The 15,134-nt window shown below is 50.6% G+C and overlaps 1 protein-coding gene across 2 annotated transcripts in view; it reads left to right on the top strand.

Moving 5' to 3' along the window:
* Nucleotides 1-1,162: 1,162 nt before the first annotated feature.
* GRHL3 (grainyhead like transcription factor 3) overlaps nt 1,163-15,134 on the top strand; it is a 34,441-nt gene continuing 20,469 nt past the window's right edge. Inside the window, exons 1-2 of one of the 2 annotated variants that reach the window (XM_004425734.3) lie at nt 1,163-1,355; nt 13,127-13,313. In XM_004425734.3, the coding sequence (XP_004425791.1) occupies nt 1,339-1,355; nt 13,127-13,313 (204 nt within the window). In that variant the 5' untranslated portion in view covers nt 1,163-1,338. Of the gene's footprint in view, nt 1,356-3,251; nt 3,276-13,126; nt 13,314-15,134 lie in introns of those variants that run through there. The other variant, XM_087446563.1, reaches the window with a different exon arrangement.

Below are 15,134 nucleotides of genomic sequence, written 5' to 3'. Positions count from 1 at the left end.
GGCTTAGATTTAATTTCAAATTAATCCTGATGGAAGCGCTAAAAAAAAGCTCCAGCATTCTCCTGTCTGTGTTTGTGGATCTTCTGGGTTTATCCACCTTTCTCTTTACAGAAGACAGCTCATGGCAATCACTCCACAATACTTCGTCTCACAGGCGCCCGATTTCTCCTCCATTTCCAACACGGAACGAAGCACTGAGAGTTTGTGAAATAACCAGCTAGCTAAGGCTCCAGAGGTGGCCGACTTCAACTTTTCCATCCCTTCTGTGCTGGCCAGAAGTATGTGGTTTGCTCACATCTCACTGAGATCGTATCACACCAAATAAAAGGCTGCCTCCCACCCTACTCTCCTACCCGCCTGCCACCAATGCAAATACACACTCCCCAGATCGTAAACTCCCCCAGAGCAGTGACCCTGTCCTTTCGGCCTCTGTCTCCCCAGAACCCAGAGTAGGGCCTGGCACACAACAGGTGCTCAATGAATGTCTGTTGAATCCGGCCACTGACTTCAGCTCAAAGGGACAGCCAGACCTGGAGTGAGATGACTGGAGATTCAGATGTGGGCTCTGACACTCACTAGCTCGTGCCCTTGGGCAAGTCGCTTTACCTCTCTGGCCTCCATTTCCTGACCCCTGAAGTGTGCGTGTTGGGGAGGAAGGGGGCGTGATAACATCTACCACAGTGAGTGGTACTGTGAGAATCAAAAGAAATCACTGGAATAACTGTAAAAGACTTCAGAAATAAGATATTATTATCTTAAGGGGGAAGTTCTGAAAAAAAGAAAGGGAATTTATACAGAGACCCACTGGAGAAAGATCTGCTCTGTCCTTTGAGAATTCTCCAGTGGCTGGGTAGAGGAGGGGCAAAGGAATTTTGGGGGGATGTTCCTGGGTATCCAAGATACTAAGTAGAAACAGGAATCAAGACTTCCTTTAGGCAAATATCTTTATCCCTGTACTTTTCCTCTAGCTATCTTTCTTCCAACATTTTTTTCTCCTTCCCTCCTCCCCCATCTCCACCCCCCACCCCCTCACCAAGGAAGGAATTGGCCAGCTCCACCCAGCCAGCCCCCCACGGCTCCGCCCCCAGCTTGGCAGGCCAAGAGTTAACAGCTGCACCTGTTGAGGTATACCTGCTGTCGCAGGCACCTGTACCCATAGCCAATCAGCGCCAGCGCTGCCGGGAACCTACCTGTCAGCAAAATCCCGACACTCAAACCTCAACATAAATCAAACACTTCCCTGGGCAGGGAATGTCTGTGTCAGGCAAGAATTAGAGACGAGCGGTCAGCGGAGTCTTGGTGCCGATCCTTCAAGCCTGGGAGCCTGGGAGCAGGAAGATGTCGAATGAACTTGAGTGAGTAAACATCGGTGGATGCCTGGCGCTCTCTGAGCGTGGAGGCTGGATGGGATTTCCAGAAGGGGGAAGCGCAGGGAGGCTGGCGCCAGGATTCACAGAGCAATTTGTAAGGGTAAATGAATGGGCTGACGATCTCACTTTGGCGTGTTGAGGCAAGCCCCGTCTCAAGCTAGTGCTGAGTGTTTCCCTGGGAAAATAGTTTTTTTTTCTTTCTCTCTCTGCTGAGCAGTTTCGAGCCGGGTAGGGAAACACAGGACTGAACCTGTGAAGGCTTTCGGCACCGCTTTCTGATACTCCGAAAGGACCTTGGAAATCAGAGACCGCTCCAATCCCATCTAGGCTTTCTATCTTCTTGCCAAAAGGAACTTCTTTGAGGTGGTTCTAAGAGCTGTCTTAGGCAAGACTTAGGTTTCTCTAAAGGGACTTGTTTGTTGCGGTGGAACAGTCCCAAGGGGGAAGGTTACGGTGTGGTGGTTAAACATATGCACTCGGTAGGCAGCTTGAGCTAGGTTCAAATCCAGGCTCTGCTTCTCACGGGCTGTGTGGTCTTGGACAAGTCATTTAACTTTTCTGAGCTTCATTTGCCTCATCTAGAAAATGGGTACAAGAATGCTTCGTAGGATTCTAGAGAGAGTGAAGTGTGATAAAGGCTGTAAAATGCTTAGTACAGAGTCAAGGTCTGAAGATGCATTCAATAAAACCTGGTTGATTTTATTCAGGGCAGGTCTAAGGCTGAGGAGCTGAGAAGTGGTTTTCAGTGGGGTCATCTCTATTGCCCGGCAGGATGCAGGTGCCTTCTTGCCCACATCAGGGATTTAGAATCCCGCCTGGCTGACGCTGACCTTCACCATGGACCCCCTGCTTGGGGTCCAGACCTTAGAAAAGGTGGGATGACGCTGCGATTCCGGGCTGCTTCAGCTTGGCTTCAGGGAGCTGGCAGAAGCCAGGCTTCTAGAACACAGACTCTCCTCTTCCTGCCACCCTCAGAGGTGAGTGGGCAGAGAAAAGGGTTGAACAACCTTTTTTTCTAGCTACTCCTCAATAGGTTGTTTTAAGAACTTGAAGACCTGGGGGCAGAGCAGTTGGCGGGTCCTGATTGCAGGCGGGGTTCTCCCGGGGTAGCCGACTATGTTCACAGTACAATCACTGGGCATCAGATTTCTCTTGAATGAATTCCCCGGGCTTGACAACATGTTGACAGCTGAAATAAGAGCAAGGGCATTGGAGCCAACACCTGCGTTCAAGCCCCAGTTCTGCCATCAATTAGCTGTGTGACCCTGGGCAAGTCATTTCACCTGCCTGAGTCTCAGTTTCCTGATATGCAAATTGTGTGCCCACCTCATAGAGTTGTTGGGGGATCCAATAACTTTAGAAAAATGATTGGTTTAAAGCCTGGTAAGGAGCAAGCTAATACTACCCTTGTTACTTCATACAGAAATAACCAATCAATGAGCATTTCTTTTTTTTTTTTAAAGATTTTATTTATTTTACTTTTTCCCCCCAAAGCCCCAGTGGATAGTTGTATGTCGTAGCTGCACATCCTTCTAGTTCAATGAGCATTTCTGAACCTCTTGCTTTCTATTTTTCCACACTTTGAAAGCAAAACAAAAAAATCTTGTGATGTGTCTCCATCCCACTTAGATCTGCTGGTTAAAACTGCAGAGAGAATCTATTCATTGGTGCCCCTTAGGGGGTAAGTGTCCTGAAGCTGAGTTACTTTAACAGAAGGGTTGCTTGCTTTTCTCCTCCTTAATAATTTGGGTTTGAAGTCAGATCTGCTGACAGTTGAGCCTTCTCCGTTTGGGGCGGGGTGGGGGGAACCTGTCCCTGCAGAGTAATTGCAGGCCGACTCTGAAGCCACCATTTGAGATTACAATGACAGAGCCTCAGTGCCTGGGGGCTCAGCTGCCCTTCCTGGTAAGTGGGGGTTGGGGGGGCATCAAGTGCTTGGCTTGCAAATTTTGAGCTGCTGCTGGTGGTGCCGCTGCCGTGGCCACAGTCTCGCTGCCGCATTCCCCTGGAAAGTGCCGAGTTAAGAGGACCGGTCCTAGCGTCCATCTTGAGCCCCGATAGAATGACCAACTCTTGCTAGGCCTTGGTGTGGTGGGACAAGCCGGACTTGTATATGACTCAATTCTGCCCCTTACCAACTGCAGGATCCTGGTGAATTTGCTGCTCCTCCCTGACCCTCAGTTTCCTCCTCTGTCCCACGAGGACTACAAACACCTCCCTGGCAGGGGAAACAGTGAGCTCCCGTCTGTGGGCCACGGGCCCGAGTGGCAGCGTGGCAGCCCCATAAACGCGAGCCCGATTACTAGGCCTCCTCGAGCGGAGGGCGGCACTTGGAAGGAAGCCGGGTCTGGAGGAGCCTGGAGGCCAAGGCGCTGTCGTTAGGACCCGGCTCGAGGCAGCTGGAGGGTGGAGCGCTCAGGCCTTTCATGTGGTCGGACGGGGCCGCCAGCCTCCAGGCCTCCGCCAGCCTGCAGACCTCCAGCGCTTGGCTGCCCCGGGCTAGAGCCGGGCTTCAGCCGGCCGCAAAGCAGCCTGGGGCGGCGGGGGCGCCGGAAGTCGCTGTTCGACGCCCTCCCGTCGCGGGGGGGGGGGGGGGTCACCGCCTGCGCGTGCGCACTGCCCGCCGGCGGGGCTCCCCGAGGGGGCGACGGGTCGAGGTTGCGGCCTTGGCTGGGTGCTGTGGGGCCCTCCCGGGCTTTTTCGGAGTGCAAGTGTGGTGGTGCCCGAGGGCCTACTGTGTGCCAGGCGCCTGCGCTCTCATCCCGCCCGTCGAGGAAAGGGGGGTTAGGAGACGAAGTGACCCGCACTCAGTGGGTCTGCGGAACGGAGCAGGGAGGGGAGTGAGCGAGGCGCACCCGGATTCCCCTCTACCACCGCTCGGTTCCCAGTCTGGGCCCCCACCCGCGGTCTGGAATCTTCTCCCTCCCCGAAGCCTTGGAGGGACGCGGCTGAGGGTGGGGGGAGACCAGGAAGGTTCCCAGTCCACCTGATCTCGGAGCCGGGCTCCAGTTGGCCCCGAGCGCTGAAAGGGTTACCCAGGAACGCCTCCGCGCTGTGGTTTTGTGGTCGAAACCATGATTGCCAGGAGCAAATTTTTGTCGTGCACAAGGTGTGTTATTAAAAGTCGGAGGTACGCTGCCGGTGAATGAAAAGTTAAAAGCCCTCATTAAGCTCCGGCTGTAAAACGGGCGGACCAGGCAGAGGCTGAGCCGACCCTAACCCGTAACGGCGGTGGCCCGGTGCGGGACGCTCCTGAGGCTCCGGCCGCTCCGCGGGCTGCCCTCGCCCCGGGCGCGCCGGTCGGGTGCCTGGAGCCAAGAGGGTCTCCAGGGGTCCACACAGAGGAAGAGGAGGGGGAGAAAGGGCCGCAGGGCTGAAACGGAGATAGCATACTCGAAGCTCTCCCTTCGGTTAAAACAAAAGTAACAGCCAAACATTTATTGAGCGCTGACTCCACAGCAGACAGTGTCCGGTGCTTGATAAATGCGTTATCTCCTCTAACCCTCCCAACAATCCAATGAGGGATGCGAGTATAAGTGCGATTTTGCAGAGGAAGGGACTGAGGCTTGCCCAAGATCTCAGGGAAGAGCTGGGATCTTTCAACAGAGGCGCCAAAAGGATGCTCCACACCAATATAGCACCCTGCTTCCTGTCTGCACAGATATTGAAAAAAGACGAGGAGATCTGCCCAACTGTTAACAGCGGTTATCTGAGTGGAGGAATGCAGGTGAATTCTAGTCTCTGCTTCCAATTTGTCTGTATGGTCCACGTTTTATATATTGTGTTTTACAAACCCACCTCACTTTTGAAATGGGGAGGGGGAGGAGAGGAAGTCATTATTTTTAAAAGAGAGAATTATTGGTTCACCTAAATACAGTGTTCTCAAAGTGTGGTCCCTGGACCATCATCATCATCATCATCATCATCACCTGGGAACTTGTTAGAAATGCAAATTCTCAGCCCCACCTTAGACCTACTGAATCAGAAACTCTGGGGGTGGGGCCCAGCAGTATGTGTTTTAACAGGCCCTCCAGGTGATTCTGAGGCATGTTCAAGTTTAAGACCCATTGGCCTAGAAGACCTGGCAGGCAGGAGGTTCCCACATCCACCACTGCTGACCTGCAGTGTAGTTGCTAAGTCAGCAGCTGAGAGCTTTGCTGTGGGGTCACACCTGTGTTTGAGCCCAGCTCTGCCACATATGGACTTGGTTACTTTTCGATGAGCTCCTTAACCTCTCTGTCAGTTTCTGCATGTGTAAAATGGCGATAGTAACCCCCACCTCACAGGGCATGTATGAGAATGAAAAGGCACAGGGCCTGACACTATTAAATAACTTGGTTCCTTTCCCTTCCCTTGTTTTCTCTCTCCTCTCTGGAACTCAGCTTTCTCATTTGTAAATGGAGCAAATAATTCTGGCTGCCTCCCTCCCTCTATTCTTTTTGCCTCCTAAAAAGGTCAGAGCAACTGATCTAGTGAAGGTTCTGAAGGGAAATTATCTCACCAATATTCGGTGTTATTTCACTTGGTCATCCTACGAGGTCAGCAAGAATTGGAACTTTTGAGGGCAGGGACAGCATGATATTTACCTTTATGTCCTAGTACCCAACACAGGCCCTATTACAGAGCAACCCTCAGTGAGTGTTTGTTGAATGAATCAGAGTGAATGAATGAAAGGATGTGGCACCCTGAGTTTAGAGGTGGATTTCAACTTCTTTCACATCTCAATTGAATGATAGAGAAGAAAATAGGAACATGGAACAGGAAACCAAGAAGAAAATATAAAGTGAAAGAAAAATTCCCGTAGAGGGAGGGATTTTTCAAAGAGGAGAAACTGAGTTTCTGGTATAATTAGAAAATGGCACATAATTAAGTTACATGCAACTAGAAGTGTTGGCTGGAGCCTGACTGCCCTCAGCTTGCCCACCTGGATGCAGATGATGAAGCTGGCAGCGCTCGCCCCTCTTATCTGGGAATCACCAACATCAGGTCTCCTTCTGCTGCTAGGAAGAGATGTCCCATTTACAGGTGGGAGAAAGTAGGGCTGTGAGTTGTCATGCAATTTGCTTGGGGCTACCCCACAAGATGAACATTAGTAACAATAATAATAGTTCACGTTATTATGTGCCACCAGCGTGCAGATCACTTTAGCTGCATTATCTCATTGCATTTTCCAACAGTGATACTTCACAAACTTGTTGTAAGGATTAAATAAAACAATGACTAGAAATTGTTGGACCAGCACCTGGCAGTTGCTAAGTCCGCAATGAACAGTAGCTATCATAATAGTTCTGTGAGGTTAGTACTCTCACCTTCTCCCATTTTACAGGTAAGAAAATTGAGGCACAGAGAGGTCAAGTTGCATAAAGTCACACAGCTGGTAACTAGCAGAGCTGAAACTGGAACCCAGGTCTGCATAGCTCTGTGGCCCACCCCACAACCATGAGTTCACATGACCTGGTTCAAACTGGAGTCACTATAGAGCCATGCTCTGGGCTCTGCCATTTCCCCATTGAGGCCCCCAAATGAGCCCCCAGCATGTGACAAGGCACATTTTACAACCTGAACATCCAGAAACCAGGTGGGCCACTGGCAAGCACGAGAACCCTGGAGCGCTCCAGGGAACACCTCGCGTGGGGCTGACTGAAAAATGATTCCTCCCTGAGCAGTTGTGCCAGGGCCTCCCTGTGGGTAACTAGTGAGTGTGATTGATCCCTGCTCATGAGGCTGGGTTGCTCACAACAGGGTTTGGCAAGTCCTTGGGTGTATCTGGGTGTCAACACCCAGCTCAGGGGGCCCCTGAAACTCTTCCTCCTCAGGCTAGAGGGAAGTGAGGCCCAGCCCACTGGATCTGTCCTGGGCCAGGCATCTCCTTTGGTGGGGCTTGAGGCTACCTCCTTGGTGGTGAGTTTTCTTCCCCTTTCTGTAAAGTTGAGTAAGAGTCCTTACTTTTCCATCTTTGAATTATTGAAATGCCTGTGAGATAGAGCAGTGATTGAACTAAGTCCTGGAGAGGAAGCTGGGAGACTTGAATCCCAATCCTGCTATATGCCATGTGTCCTTAGGCAAGTCACACCCTCTCACAGGGATTTCTAAAGTGTCTCTGCACCCTAAATTGAACCCAAAAGGGCACAGCCAATGGCTGAGACACATTTACTTAGTCTCATTGGGAGTTTTAAGTGGCTCAGCCAGAAGGCAGTGGGCAATTAGAGTCCGAAAAGACTTGGAATGAAACCCCACTTCACCACTCCAGGCTTTCTCCATCCTGGTGCCCAGAATGATGCATGCTGGAGTCAGGAGGCTAAGAGTCTGATGGGGCATGGAGCAGCTGGTCCCACACCCCTCCTATGCCGTGGGCCCAAAGTGAACCGCTGGGGACAGGCCCCACCCACGCTGGAGCTACCCTGCCTGGGCAGTTTGCACATCCCCACAGTCTAGGGACAGGGGAACACAGGAAGGGAGGCCTATCAGGTAAAGGCCTAAGCTCCTCTCTCTTGATCTTGTATCCAACTCTCTCCCAAATGGAGGAGAAGCCAGACTAGGGAGGCTCTGAGGAGGCAGCCTTGTGAAGGTTCTCCATGCTGGAAGCCAGAGACCTCTGTTCCAGGCTTGATGCCATGAGATACCAGCTGGGTGGCCTTAGGCAAGCCAGTGGCCCTCTCTGTGGTTCAGTTTTTCCTGCTATCAGATGGGGATAGTCATACCTTCCCTCCCTACCTTGAAGAGGCATTGCAGGCTCTGAGGTGATGACAAATGTATGAGAAGCATGTTGAAAAATATAACACGCTATGCAAATAGGAGGGATTATCAAATCTCGGACTCGAGTTTCCTCCTCAGTGGGCTGGCCTTCCTTGAACAGGGCAGCATATGCAAAGCACCTGGTTCACACGTGGCACACAGTAGGCGGACAAGCTCTGGGAGCTGTCCCAGGCTTATGCCTTTGATCTTGCCTCTTCTCTCATCTGGAAGGTCCAAGGTCCTCCCCACCCATCTCCGTGCTCCCTCTTCCCCTCCGCTGCTCTTCTCAACCAACATCCAGTCACTCCCCATTCAGGCAGGTCGGAAGCCCTGCTACTTCCTTTCCTACATAGCTTTCTTCGCCTGTCTGATATTAGCGCTTCGTTTGTTTTTGTGGTCATGTTTGTCTTGCTGCCACTAAAATGCAACCTCTATCACAGCAGGGATGACCTTGTTGTCCTGTTCACCTAGGACAAGGCCTAGCACATAGTAGTTACTTGATAAATATTTGTTAAAATGAGGGATGAATGGTTAGATGAATGGATGCCACCAAGATTTTTTTTCTCTTTCTCTCTTCTACAGCCCTTCTTGGAAACTAGTGATTGGTGGAAAGGTGACTAGTCACAGAGTTAGATCCCAGGAGGCCTGGCTTTGTCACTCACTAGGCCAGTCCCCTGGAATAGGTCACCTAACGTCTCTGTTGTCTATTTCCTGGTCCGTAAAATAGAGATAATAACATATCATGCATGTTGGGAGGCTCCACAAGATAATGACTGTGAAAGTCAAGATAAGGGGTTATTACACTGTCTCTTTTGTTTTTGACATAGAACCTGGTTTACCAACAGGAGGCTTGGGGAGGATTTAAGGTTAATTTAAGAACCTCAGGCAGAGTCTCCCCTTTATTCTCATTTAGGATTTCTGAGATGATGGTGGTCATGATGATGATGATGGCTATTATTTACTGAGCGATTATTCTCTGGCAGGCTCTAGGCTAAGCACATTTCTTACGTTAATGCACTTAATTCTCCTAACAACCCATGCGATTAGCTCCACTCTAAAATAGCCAGCCCTGGTGACTCCATCACATGACTGTGTTCTAATTTTCTTCACAGCACTTATCACTAACTAAAATTAATTCATTTACCTACTTGTTTATGGTCTGTCTTCCCCAATTAGACTGTAAGTTCCATGGGAGCAGAGCCTTATCTGTCTTGTTTTTGACTGATTCCCCAGAGCCCAGAAGCGTCCCTGACTGGCACACAGAAGACACTCAATAGACCCATTTAATAGATGAGGAAATAGGCTCAGAGGGGCTAAGTGCCTTACCCAAGGACACACAGTTATTCTGGTCTGTCAGGATATGACCCTGATGCTTCTTCTTCCCGTGGTGCTATGGGTTCTTCTGTGCTGTGCCCTAGTGGAGATCTATGTCAAGAAGGCTGCCCAGGGCCAAGTCTGGTCCCCGTCCCCTCCTCCTGTATTCCCCCTTTCACCTTCTGAAAGCTGAGGAGTTCTGTCTTGAACAGGCACACCAAAAGACAGTTTGTGGAGGCCCTGGGGAAGGTGACTACATAGGGTGGGAGTCGCCTGGTCTCCGAGACCTCTTTGTTCTGGCTCTGTCACACATGAGTAGGGCTCACTCCTTCTTGGAACCCTTTTCACATCTCTCACCTACTGGGCCCTCAACCTCCAATTCCAATCTTTAAGAGAACAGGGAGCCAAAAGTTCTTGGATTTCAGGATTTGGCACATAAGTCAATGCTAACGTTATCTGTAGTCAAGACTTTCTAGAAGCCAAATGCTTAGTCTTGGGACATGAAGTTGATTGGTAGCATGAGCAGGCATGAGGACCAGGACACTAGAGCTCCCAGCTCCTGGCCAGAAACTCTTCCCATCATCTCACTCTCTCACTTAGTCCCTCCTGCCTTGTATGGTGGGAAATCCCCTTCTATCTTGCAGTGGAGGATTGGTTCAATGTATTTCAGAGGAGGGGAATTTCCAGAATAAGAGAGGCATCTAGAAAGGAGACTAGCATGGGGTTAAGAGCTGCATCTTAGAGTCTAACTGGTCCAGGTTCAAGGTGAGCCTTTGCCACTTACTAGCTAAGTGACCGTGAGCAGGTAATATCACCTGTTTGAGTCTCAATTTCCCCAATACCTACCTCTCAGGGCTATTGTGTGGAGTAGATGGGATGATGCAGAAAAACAGCAGGTACAATGTCTGCCTATAGTAAATGCTTAAGGTACAGTAGCTGCTGTGTATCAAGGAATCAGACTTTGGGATGCCAACAGGATGGACTGGAGGCCTTGGTAGGCCAGAGGAACAGCAAACACTGTCCGTTCTTTTGTTTCTGATGTGACTTTATCATTGTCTTCTAGAATGTTAGTTTTTAAATAGGCTGAGAGAACTGATAGCTCATCAAAGCTGATAATGGTCATTCTATCCGAGTCAGCAGATTGGGGGTATAGGCCCAGATCTGCCACGGACTTGCAGGGTGACCCTGTCTTGTACCACTTGGCAACCCCTCGATGTCTAGCTCTAAGGTGAGCCCGGAGCACAATAATAGCTCATGTGTATTAAGCAAGCATTATGTGCCAGGGACAGTTCTAAGCATTTTTCATGTGGTGATGCACTCAATCTTCATAATCCTATGTGCTGGGTGCTTTTATTAGACTCATTTTACAAGTGAGGAGCAGTGCTAAGCCCTGGGGGTCCCAATTGACCCGAGGGTGGGGGCCGCCAGGCCTTTACCTATTTCCCCCAAGCCCCCTTGGTTTGGGAGTTCCCTTTAGCGTGGGGCTGGGAGGGAGTGGGGCAGCCACCCTGGGCTTGCTCTGTAAGTTCTTCTAACCCTGGGCCCAGGAGGCAGCCAGGAGGGCCTCTTCTCGCCTCTCCATCTTGAGGCCCTTGATTTATAGCAGCAGAAACTCGGGGTGTGCCTCCCTCTCCACGCCCCTGGAGCAGGAAAGTTTCTGTCATTTCTCTTGCCTGTGTGACAGCTCCCTCTCCCTCCCTCTCAGAGCCAAATGTCCCACACCCTGGGGCCCAGTGGGGTGGGAGACACTGCACCCTGGTAAAGCCCCTGGGAGAGCTGCTGCCCACAGCCTGCCTGGGTGCAGCCTGGCTGCTGTTCCCACTCTGTGTCTGAGAATATAGGCCTGAGCCGCCGGGCAGCAGGAGGGCCCTTCCTGTGGCACGATTTGTGAAGGTCCTTACACACCCACTGGTTTGCCACCGCGCCTGAAACTCCACCACTAGAGGGTTTTTCTGTGATGGTACCGATTGCCCTCTTGCATCATGGTAAAGCAGTGTGGCTTAGTGGAAAGCATGTGGCTTTGGTACTAGACAAGCCTGAGTTTAAATCCTGGCTGTGTCATGGACTAGCTGGGTGATCTCGGGCATTTTCGTATCCTCTCCAAGTCACAGGTTTCCTTATCTGTAAGATGAAGCAAACAATCCTTACCTTGTAGTGTTCTCGTAAGGAGCAGGGCTAATGAATGGAAAGTGTTCACATATATTATAGTAAGTGGTAGCTGGCATTGTCCCTATGTCCCTCACACAAGAGAGTCTATGAGGCTCACCTAGAAGGGGACATTGGGACATCAGGAGACCAATCAACATCCACTTCATCTCTGGGGCTTTCTTTTCCCAGCCTGGCTGTCCCCATCTTCTCACCTCCCACTGGCCCTCACATACTCTTCACTCTAACGTGAACACAACCAGAACTTGCCCACCTCTACGCTTTGCTCACTATTAAGAGCGTGTTCTACACCAGTGATTCTCAAAGTGTGGTCCCCAGACTACCAGCATCAGCATTACCAGGGAACTTGTCAGAAATGCAAATTCTCAGCCACCCCAGACCTACTGAATCAGAAACTCTAGGGGTGGAGCCCAGAAATCTGTGTTTCACAAGCCTTTCCGGTCATTCTGATGCAGCTAAAGTTTGAGAACACTATTCAGTATTACAGCAGCGTCCTGCTCCAGCTTGAATCCCCTCTGGGCAACTCCCTTAACTTCTCTGAGCTTCAGTTTCCTCACTTGTAAAATAGGAACAATAATAGCACCTGCCTTGCAGGGTTGTTGTGAGAATTAAATGAAATAATCCATGAAAAATGCTTAGCTCAATGCCTAAAATATGGTCAGTGCTCAGTAAAGAGTGGATATTATTTTGATCATCATCATCATTATTCTGTATTATACCCCTATCCCTGTGCCCCTCCCCCCACATTTCTGAGTGCTCTGATCCCCAGTGCTGAGTGTCCCCAACTAAAATATCTGCCTCCTCCAGAGACCCTTTCATGATCTCCTTCCTTTGAGCCCATGTGGCTTGTCTCTTGGGCCACATGCCTTGTATTTGTCCAAGTTCTGAGTGCGGGTTCTGCCTGCCTCCATGTGCCCTGCAGCATTCCACTCCAATCCCTGGCATCTGAGCAGCTGCTGGGGCACTCCACAATAAATATTATTTGTTTATGCCGTTTCCCAAGACTGGGTTTGGCCTACGGGCTTCCTCGCCCTGGTTCTCCCTGTCCCTCGCCATGCTCTCTCTCTCTAACTTGACTCATCTCCAGCTTTCTGTGTCTTTCACGGTCTAGAGGAAAATTTCGTCGGAAGAACTCATGCTAGGTTATCTGGAAATTTTAGTCTTTGCAGCTTGTCATTACTATTTCCCATCCTTGTTACACTAGTTCCCCTTGAATGAGTATCTACCATGGAAGCATTGTATTGAATCCTCTCGGAGGCCTTGCAAGGTTGGGATTATGTCCCCACGTTGTAGGTGAGGGAACTGAGGCCCCAGGTCTACAGCTTCTACATGGCAACGTTTGGTATTTATTGATCCAAAGCACCTAGCTCCAGAATTCGGGTACGTTCCATTGCCCCAAGCTGCCTCATGGTGGCAGAAGAAGCGGTTCAAGTTTTCAAGGCTGGTAACTCTCTGAATTCCTGGGCATTGGCCTGATGCTGACTATTCATGGACCTTCCTCTGGGACAGCCTAAATCTGACCTTCCTTATTTGCCTTCCAGTTTCAGGTCTGTGCGGCTGCTAAAGAACGACCCAGTCAACTTCCAGAAGTTCCCCTACACCAATGAGGATGAGGCCTGGAAGACCTACCTGGAAAACCCCTTGACAGCTGCCACGAAGGCCATGATGAGAGTCAATGGGGACGATGACAGTGTTGCAGCCCTGAGCTTCCTCTACGATTACTACATGGTATGTTCGCCAGCCCTGGCATGCCCCCCCTGATTGAATGTACATCTTCACTTTCAGGCCTCATGGCTCGGCAGCTCGCCATGACCACCCCAAGCCCCTCAACGTGTTCTTTCTCACCTCTGGGCCTTTGCACATGCTGTTCCCTCTGCCTGGCACCCTCCCTTTTCCCCTGGGTAAATGCTACCCTAGTTTTGGGTCTCAGCTTCAATGTCACCTCATTCATCCATTGAGAGGGGGAAGGCTTTCTTGGGTCCCCCATTCTGTGCCTATTCTAGGCCCCCTCAGCAGCCACCATCAATATCCTTGACTCTGTCTTTAGACACTTGCTATTTGTGCATTTGTTTCTCCGTCCCGCCCATGAGACTGAGCTCCTGGAGGGCAGGAACCATGTCGTGATCATTACTGAGTCCACAGCACCCCATACTGCCTGCCACACAGCACTCAGTACATATTGATCGAACAGATCAATGCCTTGGCCACGCACACTCGTCAAAGCAACACCCCCAACCTGCCTCTTCTTTCTGGCCCTGTCCCTTACATCATCCCAGTTGCCCTGTCATCCCCACCCACCCAACCCAACCTCGTCACCTAGAACATGCCTTCTGCTCTTGAACCCATTCTAGTCCTTCAGGGCCCTTCCCAAGGCCCGCTTCTCTTGGGAGCCATCACCTCTCCCTCTCCTAGGTGTCTTACTCTCCTTCCTGCCCTTGCTGCCCTTCTACGCATTGCACACCTCCTGACAGGCAGTCTTTTACTGTTCTCTAATGCTTTCCAGGGCCTTGGCCTTGGCTCTGGGAGACTGTCAGCTCCTCAGAACAGGAATTAGGCCCTCCCCTACCTGACAAGTGGGCTTGAACCAGTCAGCCATCAGTAATACGTACCACGAGTGACATTGCCACCCCCCCAGTGCCCACACAGACATTGCCAATGGATTACAGCCTGCATTCTCGCTGAGGGGCAGGAGCCGCAGAATCTTTTTCAACCCAGCATTCCAGGCAGTCCCTACTCATCTGTCTGAATTGTCTCATGACAGCAAACTTTCTTGCTCTCCATGGTTGGGTGATTGTTCCAAGAGACTTTCCCAGATTTGAGAAGGGGAGACATGAATAGCCATTGTTGAAATAACTGACTCTGAACTTGAAGATTTAAAGCCACCTTGTAAATAAGCCCTCAAATTTACTGGCCCAAGAAGTATTTTATCTACCTTACCCCAAGGTGGAAGGCAAACTCTCTGTGTAAATTCAGAGGCCAAGGGTGAGAAGTGGTCCCCGATGCAAGAAAACCCCAAATTCTCTCTCTAGCTTTGGTTCTCATTCTCGAGTGGTGTGGTTACCATACCTTACGTCCTTCCCAGCAGGCTGGTAGCATCCTGATAGTGTTGGGCCCACGTCAATGGAAAAGAAATTTGAATTGACTGCCTCAGCTTGTGGACGTGGTGAGAGCCAGAATCCTAGGTCTGGGTTTAAACTCCAGCCTAGAATTTACAGCTTGAGGATGGACCATAAAATAAAATCCAGCACCATCACCCCTGGGCAAGAGGCTATTCCTAGGGCCCAAATGGTAGGGACAGGCTCTGAAGGTGACACCTCTAGTGGTTTTAGTGAAATACGGTGTCCTGGTGAGATGCGCCTACCTCCCCTCCCCATCCCGGAACACTCTGGATTCAGAACAGCCTTGTGGATACTAAGGACACGGTCTCGTGGTGTGGAAAGAGCGCCAAGTTGGGAGTTTGAGACCTAGGCCTGCCGCAAACTGGCAGTGTGGCTTTGGGCAATATAGTCCTGAAGGTGACCACTTACTGTTTGTTACCAAATGCCAGGC

This window comes from Ceratotherium simum, chromosome 22 (genome assembly GCF_057802395.1).
Source record: "Ceratotherium simum simum isolate JZ-2026a chromosome 22, ASM5780239v1, whole genome shotgun sequence".
In the NCBI taxonomy this organism is placed as follows: domain Eukaryota; kingdom Metazoa; phylum Chordata; class Mammalia; order Perissodactyla; family Rhinocerotidae; genus Ceratotherium; species Ceratotherium simum.
The sequence above is the reverse complement of the archived record's forward strand: the minus strand, read 5'-3'. Positions and strand labels throughout refer to the sequence as shown.